At 51.9% G+C, this 27992-nt stretch overlaps 1 protein-coding gene across 1 annotated transcript in view; it reads left to right on the top strand.

Moving 5' to 3' along the window:
• Window positions 1-14605: 14605 nt before the first annotated feature.
• DRGX (dorsal root ganglia homeobox) overlaps window positions 14606-27992 on the top strand; it is a 28309-nt gene continuing 14922 nt past the window's right edge. The window contains exons 1-5 of the mRNA XM_069460976.1: window positions 14606-14639; window positions 18751-18848; window positions 19778-19879; window positions 22870-23048; window positions 23136-23248. Of these exons, the coding sequence (XP_069317077.1) occupies window positions 14606-14639; window positions 18751-18848; window positions 19778-19879; window positions 22870-23048; window positions 23136-23248 (526 nt within the window). The remainder of the gene's footprint in view (window positions 14640-18750; window positions 18849-19777; window positions 19880-22869; window positions 23049-23135; window positions 23249-27992) is intronic.

Below are 27992 nucleotides of genomic sequence, written 5' to 3'. Positions count from 1 at the left end.
ACTTCCAGTAACCCTGTGGCCAGAATCAGAAGCCAGGCAAGTCCCCCACTGGCCTCAGTTCCCCTCCAAGGTTCCGTGTGCCCAGGGCTACACTGGGCTGAGCCAGGAAACCCCGGTGGAGGGCTGCCCCTTCCTCCTGGGGTTCTGCAGGGTCTCTAGGTTCAGGGGTGGCTGGTGAGTGGCCAGATGTGGCTCTGCAAAGCCTGGTGTCACCTGCAGCTGGCTCTAAGTTCCTCCCACCTTCTTTGCATCTGAAACAGCCCCCCAAATCCCACCATCACACTCTCCTTTGAGGGAAGATGGATTCCGAAAGGATCCTCCACCTGCAAACCCGGGGAGGAGCACAGCCTCCAACTCACTCGGGAATAGGCCACCACAGTGTTCAGAAATTTTTCTGAGAAGACACTCAAGTGAAGACCAGCCGTCACACGGGCATGCTCGAGGGCCCTCTGCACCGCTTTCCTGTAGTTTTCCTCCCCTCTTCCTTCTCTCTTTGATGCCCTGGGGCTGCTTTGTCCTCCCCAGTCTCCGCCTAAGCAGAAACAGATCCGAAGGAGCCAGCAGCCTAAATGCAAGACTAGAATAAAGCGCATCTTCCCACTTCCCAGCGCTGCAAAGCCAGGATGCAGGGGACCTGGGGTGCGGTAGGTGAGAGGGGTCCTCCTGGGGGCTGGCAGGGAGGGCTCCTCTTCTGGGGCAGCTGGAGAGCCAGCGCTGGGTGCTGTCTCCCTTGACTTGTGGACGGCAGCCCTGCAGCCCCAGTGCTCCTACTGCGGGGACTGTGTGGGGGCACAGGGGCTGGAGGGTGACTCCCACCCTCACTAAGACAAAAGGGCTGAGGAAGCTGGGATTGTCATCTGAGGGGACACACGGCCATTGCCATACAAGAAACTGGGAAAAGATGACAAACAGAAGGATAAAATCTTATGGCACTGAGAGCTCTTACAAATCATGAACCTTCCATCAGGAATCCTGAACCCACAGCAGGAAAATAGACACGGAAGGAGATTCCTACCATAAAAATGCCTTAAGAAATACGATACCATATAGTCAGTATGTGTACGATACACGGTGTAAGCCCATAAAAACAGAGGGAAGAAAACCAAGATAAAAGAAAATGCCTTTTTCTGTGTGGCTTATCAGACTGTCTGAACTTATTTAAAAGTTTCCTGCAGCCTCCAGGAGTCCGGGGAGCAAACCAGGCACCGGCTGTGTGGGGAACGTGCACGGCCCAGTGGTCCCCGGGTCCCGATCGCTCTACGGGAGGGCAGACACCCTGCCCCGGGCGGGCTCAGAGCCAAAGGCAAAAGCGGATGAATAAGTGATGGGATTTCTGGGCACAGAGAGGCAGCTGGGATTACAGTAAATGAAACCTGAACCTTGAGGCTCCCACTCACCAGCAGCCCTGGCACCGGCTAAATGATCCCTTTTGTGTACCCTCACCATCGTTTCATTATGGCCCATTAAACAGCAATAATTAAAACAAAATATATTGGGTTTGTTTATCCTGGACTTTGCATGGAAATGAGGTTTGCAACAGTGTTGGTGCAGAGTTGAAGACTGCAGGACTCCTAATTAGCAGGGTAATTAAGGAGAAGTCGCCTTTGGACTGCGAAGGTGCACTTCTCAGGGATAACGAACTCTCCCGGTGGAGGGCGTCCTGGCTGGGGCGGCCAGCAGTACTGGGGGATGGCCAGGAGTCCCAGGGACTGTCCGGTGCTGGTCCAGCCAGGGGAGGGGCTGGGGTTCATTCAGGTAACAAAATGCTGTGTGCCAGGTGCTGTTGCAGAAGCCAAGGTGCACCATGGAGCTTGCACGCAAGCAGGCAGATGGATGCCAAGCGTGTGCCGTAAGACGTGCCAGAAGGCGTTGACGGTGAAGAAGGAAACCAAAGCTGGAGAAGGGGCGGAGAGTGATGGGGAGCGAGCATGGGCTGCGGTGGTCCAGGAAGTCTTGAAGAGATGACTGAGCTGAGAATGGGATGGAGTGAGGGCCAGAGGTGTGAGGGCCAACCAGGGGCAGCTTCCCAGGCAGAGAGAAGAGCAAGGGCAGGTGGGAAGGCGGCTGATGGCTGGGCAGGCCGGGAGCAGGGTGAGGGGAACAGGATGCAGGAAAGAGCTTTCTCTTTGATCACTCCAGGTGAGATGCAGAGTGTGAGGACACCCCCAGGTACCTCTTGCTCTCCATCCCCTGGCAGAGGGAAGACCTGGTGCCCACTGATTTGTGCAACAAAGACCCTGCTCCAGGCTATGGACCCCAGCTGAAGCCAGAGGCAGAAGCACCTGGGAAGGTGACTTCTTGAGTTGGAGCTGCTTGTGAGGGTTCGGGGCATATCTCCAGCTTCATCAACAGAATCCACTTAAAGGAAAAGGGGTGCCCTGCTCTCTTGGGGAGGAGGTGGGGTGGAAACATGCATCTGTCCATCCATCCGTCTATTTGTCCACTCTCCAACCAGCAGACATTGCACATTTTTGAGCCCCACCCCCCCCGGCCCCGCCACTCCCTACTGTGCCAGGGCCCTTGGTGGGAGCTGGAAACACCCAGAAAAATCATCCCAGGCTTCCACCTTGGACATGAAGCTGTCTACAGCAGGAGCGACTCCCTTTGCAGTTTGGTGCCACCTGGTGGCAGTTGTTGGCTCTGGCTGAAATCGATGGGGGCGATTCTGGGTTTGGTGGCTCCTCCTGACTTCGGGACGGCGGCACCCATTGCAGAAATCACCCGGTTGGTTAGTACCTTTCTCAGCCCAATGTGAGGAAGCTGGGCTGGGAGGGTACAGGGGACGCAGAGACCCCTCCCTGCCTCCACTGCTCTGCTTCCCAAGATGCGGTTGCCTAGGTTACCTGCCTTCTGTTTCCCTTGTTCTCCCTCTCAGGTACTAGTTGCTACTCTGAATTTATATTTTTATGCAGTTCACAGTACTGTTCAGCACCCAGGAAGTATGGCCACTGAGGGTCTCCGTGTGGGGTCACAGGCAGAGAGCCCTACCTGCTGGTGACAGTCTTCTGAGACCGGCGAGGAGCTGGGTGGGTTTGGGGCAGGTCCTGAGGACCACCTTACGCCATGTGCTCGATGACCGCGCCTGGGAGAGAAATCAGTCAGTGGCCCTCGGTCTTGAGTCCTCTGGTATTTGACTTTGTGAATACCTTTCCCCTGGCCCTGGAAGAGAAAGCCCTGATCTTGTGCCCAACTGTTGTAGGACCTGCCCCTCTGGCCCTGCAGCCCCACCCCAGGGTCCTTTGGCCTTGGGTTTTCTGCTGGTGACCTCTGCCCCCAACGGGTGTCTTTATCCAAGTGCCTGTCTGCAGGCTCAGAGGCTTCCTCCCACCCAGACCTCTGTTCCTGGCCCCTGGGTCCTCGCCAGCAGTATCTGGCATCCCAGACTGTCCCTGAGACCCTGTCTGGATCCCACTGGGCCACCTCCTGACTACGGCAGCTGACTCAGAGGCCTGTGGGATTTGCATTAGGAATGTGGCTTTTTGGTGTGGGGTTATGCTCGTTGATGTCTAACTACCCACAGAGACGGCCCCGTTAAAGGGTGGGGAGCTGAAGCATGCTCAAGGTGGAAGTGAAGACAAAGAGGGAAATATTTACGTGAGAATCAACCACCAATAGGGTTTCACAGAAACGGGACAGAGTGTGAGTGATTCTCAGGCATCTTAGATATGGTTATTCTTTGATCAAATCATTTCTCTACTGAAAGTTTATCTTAAGAAAATAACAACAGACATATGAACGTCCCACAAGAGTTCCCCAAGTACAATACGATCGTGGCAGATACTGACAGTTGTCCCAAATATCTATTTTTTCTCCTATTATAGTAGAACTTGCCATGTTTATCTGGGCATGTGAAAGGCTTATTTCTAAGCCTCCCTGACCACTGGGAGTGGCTGCAGTTCTGGCTCAGGGCACGAAAGCAGAGGTAACAGGTGCAGTGTCCGGGTCTGGGAAGGAGTGACCCTCCTGCCACTTTCTAACTTCCCTGATCGCTGCACTGGACCACGAGGAGCCTGTGGACCACGGGGACAAGGACCACACCCAAGGGACGGTGGAGAACCCAGACTAAAGGAAGCTCTGCCACCCTCTGAGCCATCAGGCCACCAGATGTCCACAACAGTGGGAAACAAACTGTCTTAATTATGGGTCTCTATTATGGAAATTGGACTTATATCCTGACTACTTATAGAACCACTAAGAATATTGTGGAAGAATATTTAATAACACAGAAAGATACTCACAATATATTATTAAGTGGAAAAAACCCTACAAAACCTGATAGTTCTATGATCTCATTTTTTCTTTTAAAAATATACGTGTAATAAATTCATTAAAAATATTGGTAAGCTCCATGATAGAATGCTAATGACTCTTATGTTTAGGTTGTGAGATTATGGATCATTTTAACTTTTTGTCTTATGTGCTTTTTAAAAAAATCTTAACATTTAATTCATTGATTGATTTACTTTTCTTTAGACAACTCTTTCTGAAGAGTACACTAAAAGGAAAGTCAACCATAAACTCACCACTTTAAAAAAAAATCTATTCAGGGATTATAAATTCAGATGTCTCAGACGTGAGCCAAAACCGTCACTGTGTGAGGGGCGAGATGTTACAAGGGCAGGGGACGGACCATGGCCGGCTGCCTTCCCTGCAATTGTTCTCACATCTTAGACAATAAAAACAAAGCCCACAAACAAAACAACTCTCACCGTGGTGGGATAGCCAGGCGGTAACCTCTGCTTAAAGTAAGCAGTGAGGGTCCCCTCTCCTTCACCCCTTCCGGCCCCCCCCCCCCCCCCCGCACCTTTCCCCACTGCAAACACTATTTCCTGGTTAAAGGGGTGAAGGCAGTGAGAACCCAGGCAGGTGCTCCTGGGAGGGAGCGGGGAATTGGCCTCACTGGGACCCAGCAGAGTTTAGCTTGGGCATTGTCAGATAGAGGCTGGTTTGGAGGAGGGGGTGAGAAGAGGGCGAGGGGGCAAGAAGGGAAGGGGAGAGGGAGGGAGGGAAGGGAGAGAAAGGAGGAGGAATGAGGACAGATGTGCAGTTGTGTAAGGGCTGTCACTCCCCAGCCCTGGTTTTACGAAAGGGATATCACACTTGCTAACGCCACCACTATCTATGGAGGATTTTGCCATTGCATGAAGTACTACTCTGAGATGGGAATCATTTCTCTTTTGCAGATGGGAAAATGATGCACAAAAAGTGAAGATGACCCTAGAGCTGGGAGGCAGTGACAAGGACTTTGCACAGTGTCCATTCTGCTACTGCAGGCTGCAGAGTGGGGACAGAGAAGCAACTAGGCTGGTTGGTGGCTAAAGTCAGGAGAAGCAGGTTAGAGAGAAGAATTTCCTACCGTCCCAGCCTTTCCTGCAGGACTAGACGGGTGTCTGCCTTGCTCTGCAAGCCCTGCAAGCCGTGGGCCCCCTGACCATGCGGGAGGCGTCTCCTTGTGACTGTTCGAAAGCCCTCAGCTACATTTAGTAACAGATACGGGAAAGAAGAGACAATTGATTGTCCCTCTTTAATTCATGTGCTCGTTCAAGCCCCGACTTGTCCCAGAGAGCCCTGAAGGACACCAGGCCAGCACTGCAGGGAGGCACTGGCTCTGTTCGCTGTCTGAGGCACGTTTCCTGAATGCTTTGTTCACGGCTCTGTCCTCCGTGACTGGAGGCTGCAGAGCTTGTCGTATGAATCTATGCACTCAGCAGATCTTTACTGCATGCCTACTAGGTGCCAGCCACCGATGAGCCCAAGCTGACCCGCTTTCTACCTTCATGGCATTTACAGTCTGGGTGGGGAGAAAATAGTAGTAAAAAAGGCCATACCCCCACCCACACATACAGCGTAGTGAAAGGTTTAAGCCCTGTGAAAGAAAAGACATGTCTTTTCTCCTGTCCCCCGTGTAAGGCCGGCACAAACTTGGTTCTCAGTGAGCATCTGCTGAAGGGATGGGTGGGTGAAGGACAAGGATGTGTGGGCCACAGGATGAACCCCCGTCTCCCCAAAGAGGTCAGGCCTGGTCCTGAGCTGGGGCTCAGCGAGGCTGGGGGTGGGGGCAGGGGCGTTTCTGGAGCCTCCCTCTCCGGCTGGGACAGCTGAGCTCTTCTCCAGGGCTGCACTATGGGAACTGCCACCTGTCGCTGGAGGTCTGGCTTTGGCAAGCTCCGCTACCGTGGCTGCAAGGGGCTCTCCCGACGCCCCAACTTCCCTGGGTCCTGGGGTTTTCCTTACTCGTGCATCTCCTGAGTGTTACCTGGCACACAACTGGCACTCCATGGCTACCTGTGGAACGAATGGAGAAGCGAACGGGTTGGCAGGCCCATGAGGGCTGCTCCCATTGTGTCATTGTGCTCAGCTGTGCCCCTCGCCAGGTGGCCTTTGGGGGCTGAGAGGTGGGATTGCCTGGACCAGCCTTGCTCAGACGCCAGTCAATTTCAGTCAGTAAATACTTCTGTTGGGATCTAAATGTGCTCTAAGAGCCTGCTGTTGGGTGAAGCCAAGGCCACAGGGAGGGAAGGGAGGCAGTGCCCAGCCCCCCCCCCGCCCCCCCCCGTGTGCTGAGAAGTCCTGCTACGGCCTAGCCGTGCCTGGCAAGGTGATGGCGAACCGAGTCACCGAGAGAGAAAACAAGGAGGAGCAGAGCAGTGGAGTGCAGGGAGGCGTGGGGCAGCACCCTGGGGAGACGGGCCTGCGGGTGGTGGCAATGGGCTGGTCAGATGGCAAGAGGGAGGGCCCTGCAAATCTGGGGTTGCAAGACTATTGCAGTGAAGTCACCTACTCTGTGTGTCTGTGTGTGTGAGGGTGAAGAGAGAGAGGGAGAAAGAAAGAATGAGAGAGAGAGAGAAAAAAAGAATAAGAAAGAGAGAAAAAAGAGAGAGAGAGAGAAAGAAGGAAAGAGAGAGAGAGAGCGCTAGGGAGGGGGAGGAAGAGAAGGCAGGAGAAGGAAAGAGAGAGAGAAAGGAGAAGGGAGCTGCGGAGAGAGGATAACCCGCTGCCGCCACACCAGGTGCTGGCAGGTGGGCGTTGCCAGTAAGGAAGGTTTAAGAGCCAGACTGGACCCCAAGTCCTGATTGGAAACCCGCTCCCCTCCCCTGCAGCAGCTTACATAATTCCAGTCTGTTAGAAATGGGAAGGCTTCGTTGTGTTTACTAATCATTCATGTAGCAAACTTATTTCGTTCCTTCAACAGTCATTTCAATTAAATTCCACACATTTATTGAGCACTTAACATGGCCAGTCGCCCGTGTGTTTTGTTTCAGGGGAATCATGTCTCATTTAGGAGGGTGCAGCAAGGAGTGTTGGGCTCGGGCTAGGGAGGCCTGGACACCAGCCCTGCCTCTGTTGTTCCCAGCCTGTGACATTCTAAACTCCATTCTGTGAGTCTCATGGAGAACTGCTTTGTACCCAAGAGCTGACCTTGAAAGTTACCTTTTCCTACAGGTTTATCGGTAAAATAATTTAGACTTGGCGACTGAGATCTTTCTTCTATTTTTGGCTAGATCCGATTTGAAATTTCCTTGGATTGATTTAGTTTTCTTATTAGCAATTCATTATTACATCTTAATAACAGTCAGCTAGCCTTACCAACTAAATGCTTATAAAAAGGTTTTGCTCCAAGCCAGTGATTCCAATGGATCAATCCGAACAGCCCTGGATGTTGGGACATTATTACAGAAATCAAACCCTGTGGTGCACCCCTAGGCAGCACCCCAGTGTGATGTGAGATCCAGCCCCCCAGTGTCTCACACCAGGAGGCTGATGGCTAATGCCGAGCTGTCAAGACCCCTTGACTCTGATGTGAACCCTGGGGATAGAGGAGAGACTTTGACCTTGGGGTCTCTCCCTCTGAAGCTGGGGGAGGGTGAATGAGGATGGGAGCCCCTCCCCAGCTGAGGGTGGCTGCATTCTGAGACCTTTTCATCCAGAAGTCCCTCCAGGGCAGTGGAGAGAAGGCCAGGGGCTCCAGTGCCCTCCAGTGTGGTTCCAGAGGGCCCCAGTTTCCTTCTCTTTCCTTCCCCATCTCCTTTCCTAGCCAGAACCTCTCAGGGCTGGCTCCTGAGGCCATGAGCTCAGGCCTGTGTCCCCTGCCCCCAGAACAGAGTAGGTGCTAAAAACGGACTGAACTAGACCCTAAAATGCCAGAGGCTATGGACTTAGTCTCCCTCAACACACCCCTTTCTTATCCTAACACTTGACAAGAAGTCATTACCAGTCTGAAAATAGTTAGAGACCCACACAGAATTTATGTCAAGGGTGGGAAAATCAGACACATGCAGGCGCAGGGTGGGTTACACAAATGTGAGAGGTACCTGGAGGAAAGCAGTATGGAGTAGTGAGGCCTGTGGCCAAGTATGCTTGACATGTCCAGCTTAATGGCAATACATTTAAATTTTAAAAACATTTCTGTTGGCCAAATAAAATACCTTTGATCCAGCTCAAAAGCCCTTCGTTTAGGTTTTCTAGCCAAATAGGTGTGCTGAGTAAAGCCCAACAAACCAGGCAATGAAGTGTGAAGAATGGAAAAATATAAGGGAGCAAGTGGGTGGGATGAGGAACCACAGAAGAGCTCTCCTACAGGGGCTGTTGCTTTGTCTGGGCGGCTCGTCCTGGAGGCAACCAGAAGAGGCAGGTGCCGCCTGTGAGTACCCAAAGCAGCTCATGGTAGCATCTCCCGGGAACAGAGCCCCCTACCGGGGGACAAAGAACCCTGGGGACGTAGACACCTGCAGTAGTAGCAAGACAGTAACAATGATAATGGTAACACAACAGTCATAGCTGGTGTTCATGAAGTGGTTGCTATGTGCTCGGCTTTGTGTTCAGCACTGGCTTAAAATTTTTTTCCTTATTTTTTAAAATAGACTTTATTTTTTAGAGCAGTTTTCTTTTTTTTTAATTTTTAATTTTACTCTAATCCTGTCACAGATTATAGAGCAGTTTTCTATGCACAGCACGACTGAGCAGAAAGTACAGAGTTCCTCTATATCCCCAGCCCTGCCCCAGCCGCCCCCACCATCAACATCCAGCGCCAGAGTGGTACAGTAGTCACGATGGATGCACCTGCAGTGACACATCATTACCATCCAGAGACCAGAGTTTACAGTAGGGTTCACTCTTGGTATTGTACATTCTGTGGGCTTGGATGAATGTCAAATGACATATAGCCACCATTATAATATCATGAAAAATAGTTTCACTGTCTTAAAACTCCTCCAGCACTGTCTTCTGATCCTCCCCCCAGCATTTGAAGTCCCACTTCACAGAATGAGTCAGGGAGGTCCTGAGAGTACGTGACTGGCTCAAGTTCACCCAGGTCCTGGGGACCGGAGCCTGCTTGAAAGGAGCTAGGGATGTGCAGACTCTGTGGGCAGTGGGCGGGCCTCTGGGCTGTCCTTCTTCCCTTGTGAGGGTCAGGAGGCCTTGGGCCACACTCCATGCTCAACAGTAAGGACAGGGCCAAAGACTGGGGCTGAGTTGTGAGATCCCTGGGAACCACATGGGAGTATACTTTGTCCTGTGGTCACCAGACAGTACCAGGCAAAGTTATTGGAAATCAGCTTGCATTTGAGCAGCTGCTATTACTTTTACATGACAGCAAAACTAGTGAATTATGGGAAATTTTCAAGATAATAAAATGCATATTTATCCCATGTTGTGTATATATTTTTTTCCTTCACAAGTCCCCTGTTCATCTGTAATTTCAATTAACTGCTATTTTTCTCATGTATTTTATCATGCTTAGTTAACCCAACTTTTCTTGGCAATTTCCAGAACTAACAAAATAACAATAGATTTGCCGACAAGTAGAGAAAGTGCTGTATTCACACCGAGATGTACCTGCTGGGGGTTATACTACAGTGCCTTCAAAAAATTTAAAAAAAGTATATATCAAAACAACAGTACAAATCATCTGGGTCCTTTCAAAATACATAATTACGAATTCAGTATGTTTTTCCCCCCTCCCTGATAATTGATGTATTTTATCTGCTTTACCCTATATTGCTATGGGTTTAAGCTGTGTTTACTGAAATTGTTTCTGCTAAGAAAAGTTTTAATAGGAAGGTTGGGAGAATCCCCTCTGAGCACAATTGAGATGTTGAGTCCAAAATATGTTCATGTATTTGGGCTCAAAAATGGGGACAGAGGTGTCTCCAAATATTTCCCCAGTTTTCCTAAAACATAGCAAATGGTAAGAAATGAATACCATGTGTGATGTTTAAGACCTCAACCTAGAGCATCAACCCTTACATTTTCTAAGGATTTGGAATTCTTTTTAGGAATCAATTTAAAATGACTCATAATTCAACAGAAAACAGTTGAAGGCTTACATGTATAGATGCTCCCATTTCCAGCTTTTTATCGCTGCTCTCAGTGTTTTTGAGATGACAGTTTTCCCTTCATAGAACCAGCTTAAAATTAGAAAAATCAAACACCCATTAGAGCAAGCAGATTTACTCTGCTATTAATTGATAATAGAGCTGTAAAGCTCCCATCATCTGGGCGAGAGCCCAGTGCATCCCCTGCAGACGTTTTCAGGGAACATAAGCTGGGTCATCACCAGCCCACTGGGCCTAAGCTGGAGCCGTCTGCCTTTATGAGCCGAGCCTTGAATTTTCAGCGCTAAGGATGTGCGGCACTGGGGGAGTTATTGCAGCCTCTGCAATAACATCTGCACACGAGTCTTGGGGTATGAATGTTACTCTCTTCCCACTTTATTTTTTAAAACGTGAACAACCTTGAAAGTTGAACTCCCTACTCTGAACTGGCTTTTCTCTGCCCTGCTGGACAGGAGGCAAAGTAGCACGCACTAATTAGTAACCAGAAGATTCTTCTAGGGAATGCAGACACGGTGGCTGTGTATATCAAATACGGAGAGAAGGAGCCCTGAAGACTGCAGAACTGTCTCCTTGCAGAGGCTGGAAGCAACCCAGGTGGGGGGAGGGCGGCCGGGATGTTGAAATATGACCCAGTGGTTTTAACTTTAAATAAGCATTTCGGTCCTAATAGAAGCCCCCTCTAATGTCTCCTGCAGCTTTGATTTTGGAACACGTCACATTCCTCATTAAAGCAATCACTGTTAAAACATAAAGCAACACAGGATTTATTTCTTCATTAAACTGATGATCCGTATATGAAGCCAATTAACATTATGAGTCTGGTGAACATCAAGTGTAAAGAGGTTAGAGAAAATTAAAAGCAGTCACCTTGGTCTTTAGATAAAGAAAGTACACTTTTAGGTTGTAAATTATCAGAGTGTCCAAGCGGGACAGATCGGCGAATTTGGTTAATTGGAAACTACATTTTACCGCACAAGATTTAAGGAAAAATAACATTTTTGTTTCTAACGCCCTTTTTGCGGGGAGGAGGACCGTAGCTAATACCTGTTAGTCACCTTTTTCCAGGCCCGAGTGTTGAAGACAATCGAAAAAAAAAAGGGGGGGGGGCTGGCGTCATCAAAGTTTGCTGTAGCCTTTCGTGTCTAAGGTTGTTTGGTGGTTTATTCGCTGTTTTGCCAGCAGGAAAGAGCCTAGCCTCGAGGCTGCGGGAGAGGAACGTCGGGAGAGGCGAGGCTGAGGGTCCGGAGGTGGCTTAGAGCCCCGCGCGAGGTGGGTGTTTTCGCGGGACTCGGCTGGTTGTCCAGAGAGGCGCGACCAGGCTCGCGTCGGGGACCGCGGGATGTTTCCCGGCTGGAGCCGCCGGGTAGGGGCCGCGGGTGAGGTCGCGGAGAGGAGAGTTCGATCCCTGCTGCAAGCGTTGAGCGCGGGTCCCAAGTAACTTTCTCAGATTTTGACTGGGAGAGGAATGGGGGCGGTCCCCGAACGCCCGCGGCCGAGCGGGTCTCACCCCGGAGCAGCGCAGGGCCCCAGTTGGGCCCTCGGGACGGCTGCTTTCCCGGTTGCGGCTGGGGGTCGGATGGGGCGGGGAACCAGCACCGCTGTCCAGGGTCCTCACCGGCCGGGATGCCGGGGGAGCGCGCTCTCCTCAGACCCAGGACAAGCCAGTCTAGTCCCCGGGGCGTCTCTGGGCCTTGATGGGAACCTGCTTTGGTCGATGTCAGGGATAGGGAGCTGAGACTGGGGCTCGGACCTCATTGGTTTCTGGGGCCAACGCAGCGCCCGGCGCTGGGCCTCTGGTGCCCAGGGTTCCCGCACAGATACCCAGGCGCGCCTGGAGCATTTTGGCGGAGCTGGCTGGCTGCTCTTTCTCAGCTCGCGTCTCAGCACCCGGCCCCTGGAGCGCACAGGGTGCGCAGGCAGCGAGCTGCCGCCTAGGGCAGGAGGGAACCCGAGGGGGCTTTGGAAGACCCAGGTGGTGGGCAAGGAGAGCCTTTGGCTCTTAAGAAGCGGGGGTCCTTTGAAGGAGACAGAGAGACGGAGACAGAGCGCTGGAGCCTGCCTCTTGACCTGGGCTAAGGAGGGTGGGCTCCCCGGGCTCCAGCCCTCTGTAGGAAGCGGAACGGCGCTTTCGGCTCCCCGGCCCCAGCCTGCCACGCACCCGCCTCCCGGACCTGCAGTCCTGCTCCTCCCGAGCCAGCGCCCGGACGCGCGGAGTCGTGGCCCCGGCGGAGCCGGCGCCGCGGGTTCTCTCTGCTGTCAACTGAGCGGGAGTTTCCGGCGCTTCCTTCCTCGCGGCGGGGCCCGACTCCCCGCAGCCGGGCGACGGAGCTTAGGAGCGGCCGCTTAGTGAAATCTGCCCGACTTGCCTCGACCCGAGCGATGTCTCATCTTCCTCCGGCCTGTTTTCCGGGGGGCGTCCACGGGTGGGCCGGGGCCCAGCACTCTCGCTCCAGCTCGACGCTCCTCACCCGGGGCCGGTGTCCACGAGTGGGCAGGCCTGCCAGGCCTTTTGTTTCCAAGGTGCTGTGTCTTTAAGATCGTCTGGATCCCGGGCTGTGCAGGGACCCGACCCACCACCTCGCCAAGGCTCCCGAACGCAGCATTAGAATGTTTATAAAATATTCAATTTATGTAGTCTGTCCAAGAAGCCATAGTCCCAAAATAAAATCAGCAGTCTAGACGGAACACAGACACCAGAACTTATCAACAGTTGTCTGACTCGCATCTTCTGATGCATCTTGAGTGGGTCATAATACCAACTTTATTTTCAGTGGTGCATAAATTAATTACACGCATTTAATAACCAAAATATCATTATATTCCCCCTTTAATATCATAAAGGCTTTCCGCCAGGGAAGCACTTAATAGTGCAGGGGGCCGTAACGGGCTATTATCCTGGTGTAATGCTATTACAGAACCAATTATGCGCCATTAGACTTGCTTTTTTTGCAGTTTATGTGATTTGATCCAATCCCGCACCCCTGACTTGAAAATTTCAGCCCGGTACTTTAGAGTTTAATTTTCACCCAGGCAGAGAGAAGGGCGGTCTCTCTCCGTTGAGTGTCTGCCTCGGATGCATTTTAAAAGTAATTGCGAAAGGTCCCACCGCATATCATTTGCATCAAGAAGCGAACATAAATTCAGGGACCCCTTGCTGAGAACAAAATCAAACTTTCCTTTTGTACTATGGCTTGGAAAGGAAAGCCGTGTGCAAAGAGTCCCCCCAAAACCCATCCGGCGTGACAATTAGCAGCGCTTTGTCAATTCGCAGCCCGGGAGTCGCCAGGCCTTTTAACAAGGGCAGAACAAACCCAAGCTCTCCCGCAGAAAGGTGGTTTGCGTCTGAGGGGACATGGGGTGCGTGGGGGTGGGGCCGAGTGTTCAGAAAATAGTCTTTTTTGGGGGGTGATGGTGGTTGTTTCTATTCTCTTTTAAAATGCAAGAGGAAAAACATTCCTGATGTTTGCTGAGAAATGACGGATTTTTTTTTTTTTTTACACCACGTGGGCCATTTGTAAGGCCCAATAGACCTATCCAAGTTACTCGCTGTAGACAGCGCTGGAAATAATCAGATTAAGGCCAATTATGCGTGAGATTATAAAGGCGAGTGCTGAGCGGCGGCGCGCGCTGTAGACAGACAGCAAGACATCTGGCCACTTCCCGAGTCACTTCTGTAGTCCTGCGGGCGCCAGCCGCGCCGAGCCCCGCCCGCCGCCAGCCCAGCCCCGCGAGCGAGCGGACCGGAGGCGGTCGGGCTCGGCCTTCTCACCCGCCACCCGCCGAGGTACGCGGCTCCCGACCCACTCCCTGGGCCCGTCGCGCCTGGCCTCGGGTCTAGGCTGCCTTCCTAGCCTGAGCTGCCGCGCACAGATGGCCTCGCGCGCTCGCCGGACCGGCTGCGGTGGCCCGAGTGCAGGGCTTGCTGGGGGGACCCCTGAGAGCTGGGAACCACACCGCGCGGGTTTGATGTTGGGGCCAGGCTGAGGGCTGTCTGGGAGGTGGACCCACTGGAAGGGCTGCCCTGTGGGGTCCTGGCTTGGGACCGTGCGGCCACCTCCCCTCCCATCCCTGCAGTGCGCTGTGGGCGTTAGGAGCGGGCTTTCCAGGAGGGGAGAGCCTGGTGAGCCCCAGGGCCGGCGGGCGCGCAGGCAAAGGGAGACTTAAGCTCCGTCGCTGTTTGCTTTACAGCCAGGCCAGAGCTACAGGCGCTTGTCCGTCCCGCGGCTACCCTCTCAACTCCCAGTCGTCCAGCCCATCCGACGTCGGCGATGTTTTATTTCCACTGCCCGCCACAGCTAGAGGGTGAGTAAGCGCTGCGCCTGGGGTGCTCGGCCGGACCGGCCAGAAAGGGCTGGAGTGGCTGCAGGGCTGCCATGTGGTGTGGTGGGGGGTCCTGTCCCGCGAGGGGCGCAGCCCCTTGGCGGTGAGTAGGGGCGCCCCTGGCCTCCTCCGCAGACCCTGCTCCAGGCACCCCCCCTCGCCCCATCACCACCTGCCTCCCACCCCGCTCCGTGACTGGGCCAGGGCGCCCGGGGCTATGCGTACTGCTGGGACCAGCCGGGTCCTCCCAGCACAGATGCTGGTGTCACGCCTCTAATCGGTGCTCCCCAGCCCAGGGGGCTGCATCAATCTTTCACGGTGTTTTTTGCAAACACCCCAGAAAGCCAAGGCCAAGAAGCACCCATTGCTGGGCTGCTCTCGCTCCCGGCAGTTGGTGAGAGTGCTCCAGGGGCCTCACCTGCAATTCTGGGCAGTTCAGCCTCTGTCCCTGACCTCCTAGCTGTCCCTGGAGCCAGGTGGGGTCCTGCCCACCACCTGCCCCAGTGCCCTGGCATGGCTTCTCCTCTGTGAATCAGAGAGTTTCTGACCCCAAATGTCAACCACTCCCCACAGCCAGGGCTTCCATCTCTGAGGGTCTCCAGGCCTTTGAAGAAATGTCCCCTCAAGATCCTGTCTGGTCTCTGCTCCCAATTGTTATGTGGGAGTGCAGTGGTAAGACGGGAACAGCTTGGCCCTCTGGATGCCCCTACCCAGGGCCTGTGCGATCCAAGGGTGGGCCCTCCACGTGACGGGGGCAGCTAGTATCCGTCAGGCAAACGTGCAGCCCCACACTCTGGGCTTTAATAGTGACTTCTTCGTACCAATAGTCTCAGCCCCAGGACATTAGGACTTTTGTAACCATGGGAGTAATAGCAGGACCCAGCATTGGCAATCTACTCCTTTGATTTATTTCTGCCGTGGGAGAATTTTGGAGGCCAAGTAACTGAGGGAGGCAGGGGGCAGGGCAAAAGGTGATGAGACCCTGAGGGACCTGAGGCACCAGAGGATGCTTGTCCACTTTGCCCCGGGCTACCTTGAGCAGCAGCTGAGCCTCAGCTGGCCCATGCAGAGAGGAATTTCAGGAAGTTTGTTTTTGTTTTTCCCAAAAGCTCTTAAGAGTCCAGTAGGATTTTCTAAAGGAGGTTAACGAGGGCCAGTGTTTAAGCCCTGCTAGCTCTGCCAGGCTTCTTAGGAATGCCACACACTTACTTGCATTTTACCTCCTTTTGCCCCCAAGGACCCACACAGGGTGGACTTTATGAAAAGGTGGGAGAGGTGCATCCCCTGACACTGTACCCCAGGACAGCATGGTGGGCACATCTTCTCTGTGCTTCTGAACCTGAGGTCTGGACTGATTGCCACCTGGTGGCCCACCTTTCTGGTCAAAGTGGGGAAGGCAGAGGTTTGGGCACTTAGCAGGTAGCGGACTTCATGGGTGACTTAAGGGGAAAGCTGTCTGTAGGGTGGGTTGCAGAAGTGACTTAGGGAGAGTGCCAGCCCAGCGTGTTGTGGCCCCAGCTCTCAGCTCAGCCCAGTGGGCTTACGTTTCCTCCCCATGCCCTGGGCACATCCCGTCTCCACACTGACTCTGACCGACATGACCCAAAGAAAAGGAGATGGGTCTTTAAGAACCTTCCATCCTTTGTAGATGTGTTTGTACGCCAGTTTTGCTGGAAGGGGTGCTCTGGGTTAGTTTAGTGTTGCTGAAGTGGAAGTGGTCTCCTGCCTGAGAACAGATCTTTGGAATATGACATCTTATTGTAGTCTACCACCTTTTGAATTTTAATTTTTTATTAATCTAGAGAGGCATAAAGGAGAAAGCAAAGCATGGCTCATAATCTCACTTCTCAGATAATTTTGCTGATATTAAATCAAAAAGTACTAATTGTACCTGCCTGAGAAGTTTGAATAGAGCAGAAACTTATACACTGAAAAGTAAAATCCTCCCTCTCTACCTCTTTTTCTAAAAGTACCTGCTATTGTTGGTTTTTCATGATTCCTTCTAGAAAAACATGTTTTTTTCCATTTATGTATTTTTCTGCATAGGTTAAGCTTTATTTGCACTGAGAGCATATTGACACATCATTCTGTACTTCGCTTTTCTTACTTCATAATACATCTTAGAGATTTTTCCATGTCCGTGTGTGCAGATCTACTGATTTCTTTTTAAACAGCTGTGTAGTATTCCCTTATATGTTGTGCAAACAGTGTCTATTGATGGGCATTTTAGTTGTTTCTATTTTTTTTCAATCACAGTGTTTCTGGAACACTGCATTTCTGGAACACTTTCTATTTTGACACACTTTACAAGTGTGTTCCTGGATTAAATACCTGTATGTGCACTTACATTTTTGATGGATGTTGTCAAATTGCCTTCTAATAAGGGTGCACCAGTGATACTCCTACAAATGGGGAAAGAGCACGCACGGTTTATTACACTCTCATCCATACTGGGTATCGCTGTGCACCTCATTTCTTTTTGCCAAAATGGTGAGAATTGTATTTCATTGTTCTGTGTATTTTGTTTAATTATTTGTGAGGTTTAACATTTTAATAACATTATTGACCATTCTACTTATTTTTAAGTAAAAAGCCTGTACTCATCTTTTTTTATATTAGGTTGTCAATCTTTTCTTCTTATTAATTTGATGAACTGTCAGCCTTTTTTAAGATTCAGTTTGACATGCAGTGTTTCGCTTAAAGATATTGCGTGCACATGTTGTGAAACGATTTGGGACAATGAGGTATACGTTAAAAGACTGAGGAAGGTTGTGATTGGAGATCCTCGGAGATTACTTTCCATCCTCACCAGTCAAATACTTTGTTTCAAAAGGAGACAATTTGGTTTCTCGCAAAGTAATGGAAATAAGACTGCTTTGCGGCCATTCCTTTTAAATTTCCAAGGAGCTGAAGAGAAATATTTGTAACTGGGGTTTTGAGGAACAATGCAATTTGGACAGGAAGATGGAGGGATGAGGGCTTTAGCAGTGAGTGGGGGTATTGTGTCAAAGATGTGGCCCTGGAGGGTAAAATTATAACCAGGAGGGACTTCCTTTAGTAGACGGATTTTAAAAAGCCGAAAGGACTTTGCTTCTTTGGGACTGAGGTCCTTCTGAGGGATGCTGTCTGGGCAGTGTGGCTTGAGATCCAATGCTGAGCGTGCAGCGATGCTGACAACAGAGCCCATGGCAGGTAAAGCATTCACTGGTTAATGACAACTTGCTCATTTGTTTTCCTAAGAAGCCATTGTGGACTATCAAATAAATAGTGCACATTTGGAAAATGATCTGAATGCACGTTTGGGGCTAAACTCTGTTCTGGCTTTATAGCGTGCTTTGGAGGCTGCTGGGAAGGACAATGCCTTTCTTTTCTAGGGAAGTGGAGGCAGTGGGTGCTTTCTAAGGCCTGGCCAGAGGGTGGGGTGCCCTCTGAGAGTGGCCTTGTTCACGTCTGCTTGGCATTCAGGACAGTCGCTATCGGTGCAGATCTCTTGTTAATTGACATCTATATAACAGATCCACTATGGTGCTGATGAGCTGTGACCAACGGCAATTAATATTCATTTATAAACTTCTTACCTCCTCGTGTTCTCTTCTAGGAGAAAAGTGCTGTGAAAAGCTCTTGGTGTTTTCTTTCCTCCCCTGGTCCTCTCCAACCCCTAGCTTTTAACACCCATTGTTTCTAGAAACAAGGGACAGTGCATTTTGCCAGGTGAGCACAGGGAGGGTAGAGGATCTGAGGTAGGGGATGAGAGAGGACGGTAAACGGGTGCAGCGGGGAGCCAAGGGCAGATGAAGGCTGTGCCTCAGCCGGTGGCCCTTCCTGGCTTGGAGTCCAGAATTTCACAAGATGTGGACTCGGCCATCTCTGGGATCAAGGTTGCCACCTGCCCTAGGCAACAGGGATAGCTGGGCCCAAAGTCAAAGGTTTTGGGGAGAGTGGAAAAGAAGGGGCATTGTTAGAGAAAGACACTTTGGGACAGACAGGGCCGCCTATCTGGGGGCACGGCTTGGTATCCCGTGAGTGAGCGTGCGAGGCAGGGCCACTGTAGTGGGGGCGCGCTGCCCGGGCTGATCCGGTTTGCTCCCTGCAGGAACTGCGCCCTTCGGCAGCCACTCAGCAGGGGATTTCGATGACGGGTTTCTGCGTAGAAAACAGCGCCGGAACCGGACGACGTTCACTCTTCAGCAGGTAACAACGTGGATTCTCTTCCTGAGAATCAGCTGCTTCCTACTCCTGGAAAATCAGAATTGAGCATCTCTTCCTCGTCTTTTAAGATAAGGCCAACTGATTATGTTAACTGGATCTTTCTGTTTTCTTGAACAATTTATATGTCAAGGAATCTGTCTGGAGGGAGGGCCGATGGCTTTGACCTTGTGATCCAAGATAGTAAGTGAAGGGGCACAATGATCTCTCCCATTTGCCTCAGATTGGCAGTTCGGGGCACATTTCCATGTGAGCAATGTCATTGGAACTTTACAATAAGCCTTGGAGGAAGGCAGGTCAGACATTCTTATCCCTATCCAGCAGGTAGATGAGGAAACCGGAGCCCAGCAAGTTGGCTGACTTGTACATGGCGTTGCCCATAAGCGCAGGGCTCCAACTGGAACCTTGATACGGTTTCTCAGAGCCAGGCTCTTTCCTTAGATCAGCCTCTGTCTTCCCCCGGAGCAAGCTGCAGCAGGTGGGAAGCAGACCCAAATTCCCCCACGAGGTTTCTGTGGGGTGACATAGCTGCAAGCGGTTTCCACTCCTACGTTCTCTGGTGGAAAGCTCTACGGATTACTCTAACTGTTCAGAAGGCCACCCTTAGGTTTTTGGATCCCTATGACAATATTTAAATGTAAATGCATATAAATATTTGTGCTATTCATACCTCTTTTCTTATTTCTACTTCTTGGAGGAGCATCGAGGTCGTTAGTAAATCATAGCTCGTAAGTCACCCTCGGTTGAAATTCTCATTGTGTGGGATCCTTTCAGAGAGCTCTTTTCTCCCTCTCCTTCCTCAGTTTGATCTGTGAAACTGCTTCCTCACCACTCACAGCAGATTTGAAATATGCATCTGCTTCCCCTCACCTAGCCGCAGCCTCTCACCAGTAAATATTTTTTCCTTTTACCAGCTGGAAGCTCTTGAGGCCGTTTTTGCCCAAACACACTACCCAGATGTCTTCACCAGAGAAGAGCTGGCCATGAAAATAAACCTCACAGAAGCCAGAGTGCAGGTAAACATTCTTTTTAATTATTTAACTCTCTAATATTAAAACTGGCAAACTTTTTTTTTTGACATCATGACTGCAGAGTGCACATTTGGCCAAAGAAAGCAAATGAAGACTATCTGTCATTTTCATGATGCACTTTAATAACATCAACATAATGTGGAATATTAGATTAGGTTGATTAATCGGTCATTCATAATTAACTAGTGATAATGTTCTACACTAATTTGTCCGCGTCTCTAAGGTACTAAATTACATCAATGCACATCCATTTCCTTGCTTTGGAAAAAAAAAAAAAAAAAAAGAAAAGAGCTGAGATGCTATTCTCAAAGCAGCTCTGACCGCTCTGGGGTAAGGCTGGTCAATTGCAGAGAACGGCGTTTTCAGATGGGAAGCAGGGTAGGATCTGCTTTCCAGAAATTGCATCATGTCCAACTTTCCCCCGCACTCGGACTCTTTCAGCAAAGTGGACCCAAAGAACTCATGCAATTTAAAAATCTTTAAACGGCAGCAGCGATAGGGCTGCCTCAGAGATGAGCATGGCCCGTGGTGACCATCTCTAAGCGGGATTTCGTTTTAGAAGCTGCACGGTGATTATGTTTACGCGCACAAACACGCCGAGCCCGGCAGATGTGCCTGAGCACGAGAGGAACGGATTCACAGTGCCGGCTCTCCAGGCGAGCTATTCTTTGAGCACAATTATATATTCATTTTATTTATGGGGTTTCCTCCATGCTGTTTCTGTTCTTTTTTATGTAGGGGCTTGGGGTTAAGACTATGCAAAGATCTAATTGTAGGAAATATAATAGTTTGCTTTCGGTTCCCCTGGGTCATGTTAGTATCTCTTAAAAACCAATGGCTGAAAAGAGATAATGGAATTCTGAGCAGTAAATTGGGGGTTGTAAACAAATTATTTCCCCTATAATCAGATTATGTGATCCTGATTATTAAATCTGAACATGAATCATTGGTCATATGCGGGCAAATTAAACTGATTATTATTTGGAAATGAAAATCTCCTTTGGCCAGGATACCGTCTATCCTTTCTTTTTTTAATGCCAGCTTGCCAATAGCTGCCTAAAGACTGAACTGCAAATTGAGATAAATGACACAATTATTGAGCATTCAGAAGTGGAAGATCATAACTTCTCCCTGAAAGGTGCAAGGGTAAGATAGGGGTGGTGACAATTAAAGCCGGGAATTGTTGTTCAGGCTGTTGTTGGCTATTATGCAGGCAGACAATGGCCGTGGAGCATTTGTATAGTGAGCCTCCATGTGGGGACGCGGGCTTTGGTGGCGGGAAGGGAGATGTGTTTACATTTATACCCCTTGCTCATTCAAATATGATTAATGTTCTATAAAGCAGGGTCTTAATCGAAGCTGATGTTGTCAAACAATAACTAAATAGGGAAATAAACGACTCCATCATGCTCTTTCCTCAGAAGCAGGCGAACTGTCAGTGCAAAGTCATTAAAATATGATAATGAAAAATAGCTCAATTAAATGTTGTTATAGCTGTGACCTTCATTCAATTAAGACGCAAGAAAGTGTCTGCATTTTGCTTTGTATTTAACTGCCCTAAATTTAGAATATAGATAAAATCATTATTCAATGGTTGCTGATATGTGCAATTAAAAGCCAACTAGATTAAAAAAGAAAGAAAGAAACTCAGTTAAAGGAGAATGAAAAGTGAGAGATAGGGTGGGCTGGCAGAGGGCTCGGCCTCACAGACCCAGGTGCCCCCCGGCCAGCGTTCAGGCAGCCGGGGGAGGAGGAGAGGATGCCTGGGGGGGTGGAGGAGGGGGTCTAGTCAAGCCCTTTTTTTTAGCCAGAAATTATCTCCCAGGAGAGGAGGGAAGAGGTTTTGCTGGATAAAGAGCAGCAGAATTTCACTGACCCCTGGGAGCAGCTTGAGCCGGGACTGCCTGCTTCTATGAGGCTGTCCTCCTGCAAATGCAGTTTTAGTTTCCATGGCTTAAAGAATCCGACACCAGCCTCTAAGAAGGTGCGCAGATCAAGGTGAATCACAAGCCTCCTAACCTGAGCATGACAGAGATGATGGCGCTACTCGTGTTTGCTGAGTGACTGATTGCTGTGGACCAGGCACTGTGCTCGGTGTTTGCGGGCATGTTAACCTTCCTAAGAGTGCTTGGGGGTAACAGTGCCACTGTTACTCCCCCCAAACAGTTGGAATCATGGTCTCTAGCCAAGCCACAGGGCTTCAAATTGGGGATCTGCCATTTAACACCTGGATGCCCTTAGGCCAGTTAATTAACCTCTGTGTGCTTAATTTTCTCATCTGTAAAATGGGGCTAGGACTTCTTTCCTCATAGGGTTGCAGTGGATTCTAAAACAGATTTACCGAGGTCCAGAATTCTAAACCATGGCTGACTCCAGCGTCAGTATTTCTAGTGTGTACTCTGGGTTGCTGGCCATGAACTTGTCATGATGGGTATCGAGACGATCCCAGGGGTAGATCACAGACATGAGGCCAGACACACTCAGGTGCTCAGGCCAAGGCTGCTGGAAGAGGGAGTATTTTGATGAGAAGCTCTGGGGCAGTGTTTTAGGGGCTGCTTTGCCCATGACTTCCACCCACCCGCTGTAGGAAATACATTTCACATCAAATACATGTGCTCATGTAACTCAACACTGAGAATTTCACAACACTTGTGCTCTTACTATGGGCAATGCATTTGGATACTTTCTGTCATTTACCATTCGTTAACAATGCCTACAAACAAACAAACAAAAAAAAAAAAAGAGAAATATTAATTTAAAGTAAAAAAAAAACAAAACACAATGCCTGTCACGGCCTTCTAAGCTGACCTTCTGACACACACGTGGCCCGAGGCTGCGGTTCAGAGACCACAGTGTAGGGGAGGCTGCGAGGTGGGCTGTGGGCCCTGGCTGGGGGGCCAGGCACTCGCGTTTGGATTCTGGCTCCTGCCTCCTCTCTGATTGTCGCTGGGTGTGTGTTTCCATCGGGGACTCAGGTTTGGTTCCAGAACCGAAGGGCTAAATGGAGGAAAACGGAGAGAGGGGCCTCTGAGCAGGAGCCAGGAGCCAAGGAGCCCATAGCAGAGGTGACGCCACCTCCTGTGAGAAATATCAACTCCCCGCCCCCCGGGGACCAGGCCCGGAGCAAGAAGGAGGCGCTGGAGGCCCAGCAGAGGTGAGGCCACTGGACCCGGGGCCTGGGGACCGTGGACAGCATCGCAGACTCCGGCGGGAACTTAATGTGATTTCCTTCCTTTGCCAGCCTGGGGCGAACCGTGGGGCCCACAGGACCTTTCTTCCCCTCCTGCTTGCCGGGGACCCTCCTGAACACGGCCACATATGCCCAGGCCTTGTCCCACGTGGCCTCCCTGAAAGGTGAGTTTCAGCTGTGCTGGCGGGTGTGGCCTCGTGGGGACGGTGGAGATTGTGTGACCGCCACGGTCTTGGCTCGGCGCTCCTCCTCCTGTCAGTCACAGCCAGGGCCACAGACGCCGTCAGTTTCCACACATGCGATCTCGTTTGACTTCTGCGGGGTCACTAAGCGTTGCTCCTCCCGACAGACAGACACGGGGCCCAGAGGAGCTTGCTTCAAAAGTGAGCACTCCGTGGTCACGGATCCCTGCCTCCCCTTAGTGGCAGTTTCAGGGCCTAACCTGCAGCTCATGGGGAGAGGACCCCTCCGGATGTGCAGCTGGCACACTCGCCTGCCTCTGCAGCTCCTGGCACCGGAGGTCTGAGCCATTAGGATTTGTGGCCCAAGATTTGCTCTCTTCTCAGTGGCTGTTGTCTCCTGAAGGATGGAAGTCGTTAGGGATGTTTTGTCAGGCCCAGAGAGAGGAAGCACTGCGGGGCTGTCCCTCGGGGGTTCCTGGGGCCCACCCAGTGCCTCCCAGTTCCTAGCCCTACGTGTGTTCCTCCAGCGATGGGGCAGGAACAGGCCTGGGCCTGAGTGGGTCTGGGGAAGCCAGTGTTAGCGCTGCCCTCGGCCGGTCTGTGGGGTTGGGGTGGGTGCAGGTGCCGGCTGTAGGCTGCTTCTTGGTAATAGAAGTAGGAGAGATGCCCTTCCGGTGTCTCCTGGTTGTCCTGTGCTAGAGTCTGAGGTCTGCCCTGGACAACGTCCCTTTCCTGCAAGGTCCCTCTCCCTCTCCCTGTCCCTCTCTTTCTCCACACACACACATACACACACACACACACACACACACACACACACGCGCGCGCGCGCGCGCGCGCGCGCACAGTGTGGCAATAATCTGCATTGCAAATGTGGTTTCTGGAGGCAATAGGAGGACATGGAGTCTCCCTAGGGGGTGTCCGGGAGCAAGGAGGGAAATGCATTCTAGTTTTGGGGAACAACATGTGCAAAGAGTGCCAGGCGGGGGTGAGGAGGAGAGCCAGGCTTGTGTAGAGAAGGGCTGGTGTGTTGGGTGCCCATAGGAGAGTGCCGTACTGCTGGCTGGGAGGGTAGGGGGGCCAAGGGAAGCATGTGAGAGGGAGACAGAGCTGGGGTGTTGTCTCCCACGCCATGGGGGTGCTCCCTGCTCGGTGGACCCAGAACAGAAGCAGGGCTGGCAGGAGGCGCTGGTTCTGAACTGGGCCAACTGGCCTGAGGGTATGTGGCCACACACATCTGTCTACCCCTTCTCTTCTCCCCTTTCTCTGTACTCCCCTCTGTCCCCTCCCTAATCCCTTCTGGCTGGGCCCTGACCCCCTGGCGCCTGCCCTGTGCCTGCCTCGCTGGAAACACACTTTCCTTTGCTGCTGCCTTTGCTGCCCAGGGCTTGGGAGTGCAGGGCCCTGTGGAGGAGGCAGAAATCCCAGTGTGCCCATGAGACTTGGGTGCATCTTTGTGCACTGTGGGGGCCCTGCTTGGGCATCCTGCCATAGCCCCGTAAGATATCCTTCCTGACTACAGTCAGGGATGACAGGCGTGTCAGGCCTGTGACACACTCACGTTTCCAGATCCAGGCAGGTGATGAGTGAAGTGGGCGTGTGTAGGCATGGTCTTTTCTGCCCCAAATACAAGTGAGCTCTTGCTCACTTTTCTTGGTCTAGTTGTCATTTTCCCACTTTTGAGAAAGGCATGGAGAGAAGGCACATTTCTCCACTGTTAGAAACAGTTATGCAAGGAGCGGTGCTGAGGAACACCTGAGGTTTGGGTTGGACAGAGGTGGGCGGGTGTGGTGGCGGGTGGGCTGGGAGCGGTGGCCCATTGCAGGGTCAGCTGTCACTCACGCCAGCTGGTTGTGGCCAAGTGGGAATGTGGACTCGGGGTCGTCAGAATGGCTGAATTTTCAGGAGTAGCTGGAAGTTTGGATTTTTATTTGAAGTGTTCCGTCTCAGTAGTTCAGGCTGCTATAGCAAAGTACCACAGACTGAGCGACTTATAAATAACAGAAATGTATTTCTCACAGTGCTGGAGGCTGGAGCCCGAGATCAGGGTGCCAGCAGAGCTGGGTTCTGTCGAGAGCCCCCTTCTGGGTTGTAGACTGCAGACCCCTCTCTGTGGAAGGAGAGCGAGCTGCTGGCCCTGCAAGGGCACTAGTCGCATCCACGAGGGCTCCCCTCATAACTTAATTCCTCCCAAAGGCCCCACCTCCGCCTACCATCACAAGATCCCAACATGCGACTCTTGGGGGGACACAAGCAGTCAATGTCATCTTTTACATGTCGCCTCCAAGTCTTTGGGCCAAACTGGCACATCCTTGGTCAGACCTGCGGGGGGCTGCCGTTTTGTGACCCCACACTGGGCTGTGAGGGGGGGCTTTTCTGCCGCCCCCCCCCATCTCTGCATACAGACGTCCTGCATACAGCCCCACCCCCAGCAAAGTTCTCCTCGCTGGGCTCATCCTGACACCTTCACAGGCTCCCCCCGCCTGACCCCCTGGGCCCATCCCACCCGACCACCTGACCTCTCTGAGCAGTTGGCTTTTTAATCTCTGATGAGCTAAGTCGTGCTGGAAAGGGAGGCAGATGAGCAATTATCAAAAACCTGCTCTGCGCTCTGCCAGGCCGTCTTCCGTCATAGTCCTGTTTCATTCTCACGGTCGGTCGTGTGGTCAGCATTGTAGGAGGACACAGCGAGTGAGTGGAGCTGGGATTGCTCCGAGATAAAGGCTGATGTGGGTCAGGGTAGCTTTGCATTCTAAAAGCATCTGCCCCATGTGGTGGCACTTCTGGTATCGTGAGCTGCCAGGCTCTGGGGCTACCTCTGAGTCAGTGCAGCCTTGTGCTAATCCGTGTGGGCTCGGTGGCCCTTGGAAGTGAGCTTGGGGGACTCTGCCCCCTGACCCTGGGTGACAGGTGTGTTCTCACTGCACAGCCAGCTCCTAAATGCTCCCCGGGTTTAATGCTTGACTGATTTTCGGAACATGTGTTGAGTGGTTTGGGGCCAGGACAGCTTTCTGACCCTTGCAGCCCAGTCCTGTCCTTGCACGCTTCCTCAGGCTGCAGAAATTAAGCACGTAGCCCGATCTAAGCCTGGGAAAGGAGTGACCCCAATTTTTTAGGGCCCGGCTCAGTGCTAGGAGGTCTGGGCTGTGATCCCACCTTCTTCACCTCCCCTGCACCCCAGACGGCTGGGCAGAGCTGCTGGATGGACCAACTCTCCTTTTCTCGGGCCTGCATGCTGCTTCCCAGGGGCTGCTGGCCAGCTAGGGGACACCTCAGATGGCTGGGAGGCACTGCCGGTACTGAAGGTGCCTGACGGGGCTCTTCTCACAAATGGGAAACTGAGACTCAGAGAAAGGGAAGGTGCTTGCTCATCATCACTGGTTCAGCTGGTGTCCCCTCTGCGGTTGAGGCTGCTGTCCAGGATCCCGCTGTGCTTCCCTCCTTGCCCGGCATCATCAGACACCACATATTCATTCGCTGCCTTGGATGAGCACCTGTAGGGGCACAGTGAGCAACCTTGAACCCCGCCTTGCTTCTCCCCAGCAAATGAGGACAGCTGTGAGTCCACTGTGGAGGGGTTTGGACTCACCAAGGGCCACCAGAGACCAGGGCCCCTTCCAGTCCAGAGATCCCAGCCCACCTCTCCAGGCCTGCGGCAACTTGCAGCTGATCCAGAAGAAATGAATCAAAGCTAATTTGAGCTCGCAGAGCCAAACCAGCGCTGGTCTGCTTCCCCAGGCTTTGTGGTCTTACTGGGATCATACAGCCCTGGACTGAAGACAGCAAATGTCTCTGGGTAGGCCACCGAGGTTTTGGCCCAGCGCTAGATGCCTCCTAGGTGCATGGATCCTCCCTGTGACGGCTGATCCAAGCCACGCTGGCCTGCACTGCACCGGCACTTGGCCAGAGTGTGAGGCCAACACAGGGCGCCCAGTGCCCCAGGGCAAGACCAGTCTTACCAACGAGCAAATGGAGCCCCCACTGAAGAGTGTCGTGCACAGTTACAAATTGGAGAGCTCTGGCTGAGTGTCCTGGGCCTTTGGTTCTACGCATGGCTGTGATGGACGTGAAGTCCTTGTCTTGTACATATTGAGAGAGACTCCGGGAGAGTTTGTGGGCTAGCTTAGGGGTTGTGGAGTTTGTTGACTTCCTCAAGTAGGGACCCTCGATATTCTTAGGTCCTCTAAAGGAGCTTTATATGGGTGTTCACTTACCTGGACATTCTTTGGCTTTGAACGTTTTGTGAAACAGGAGTGGTCTTGAAAGGCTGCCTGAGCAAGTGGCACCCGAGGGAGGAGGAGGAGAGGCGGGGCCGGGTCAAAAGCAGAAGGATGCTCTAGGGGCCCACGCTGGACTCTCAGAGCACCGTGCTGCATGGCCATCACCACACCGAGTGGGGTGGACAGCTGGGCTGACAGCACAGTGACCGCTGCCCAGAACAAGCCTGTGGCTACTTCTTCCTTCCAAGGGGAACTCCCATGGCAAACTCCCTGGGGCATCTAGGCCTGCTTTCCTTATCTTTGGGTCATGGAGGGGGAGGCGTGCCCCAGGAAGTAGTAAGGGAAGCAGGTCTCCCAGCTGCTTTTCTGAGCTTTGGCACACAGACTGCAACATGGGCAGCACAGAACTCTGGGTTGTGGTTTTCACTGGAAATTAGAGTGACCAATTTTCATTCCTTGAAATCCCTGTTGAGGGCAGGGGCCTCGGGTCCAGGGCAGCTAGAGAGCTG

Source organism: Eulemur rufifrons, chromosome 28 (assembly GCF_041146395.1).
Source record: "Eulemur rufifrons isolate Redbay chromosome 28, OSU_ERuf_1, whole genome shotgun sequence".
Lineage (NCBI taxonomy): Eukaryota > Metazoa > Chordata > Mammalia > Primates > Lemuridae > Eulemur > Eulemur rufifrons.
The sequence above is the reverse complement of the archived record's forward strand: the minus strand, read 5'-3'. Positions and strand labels throughout refer to the sequence as shown.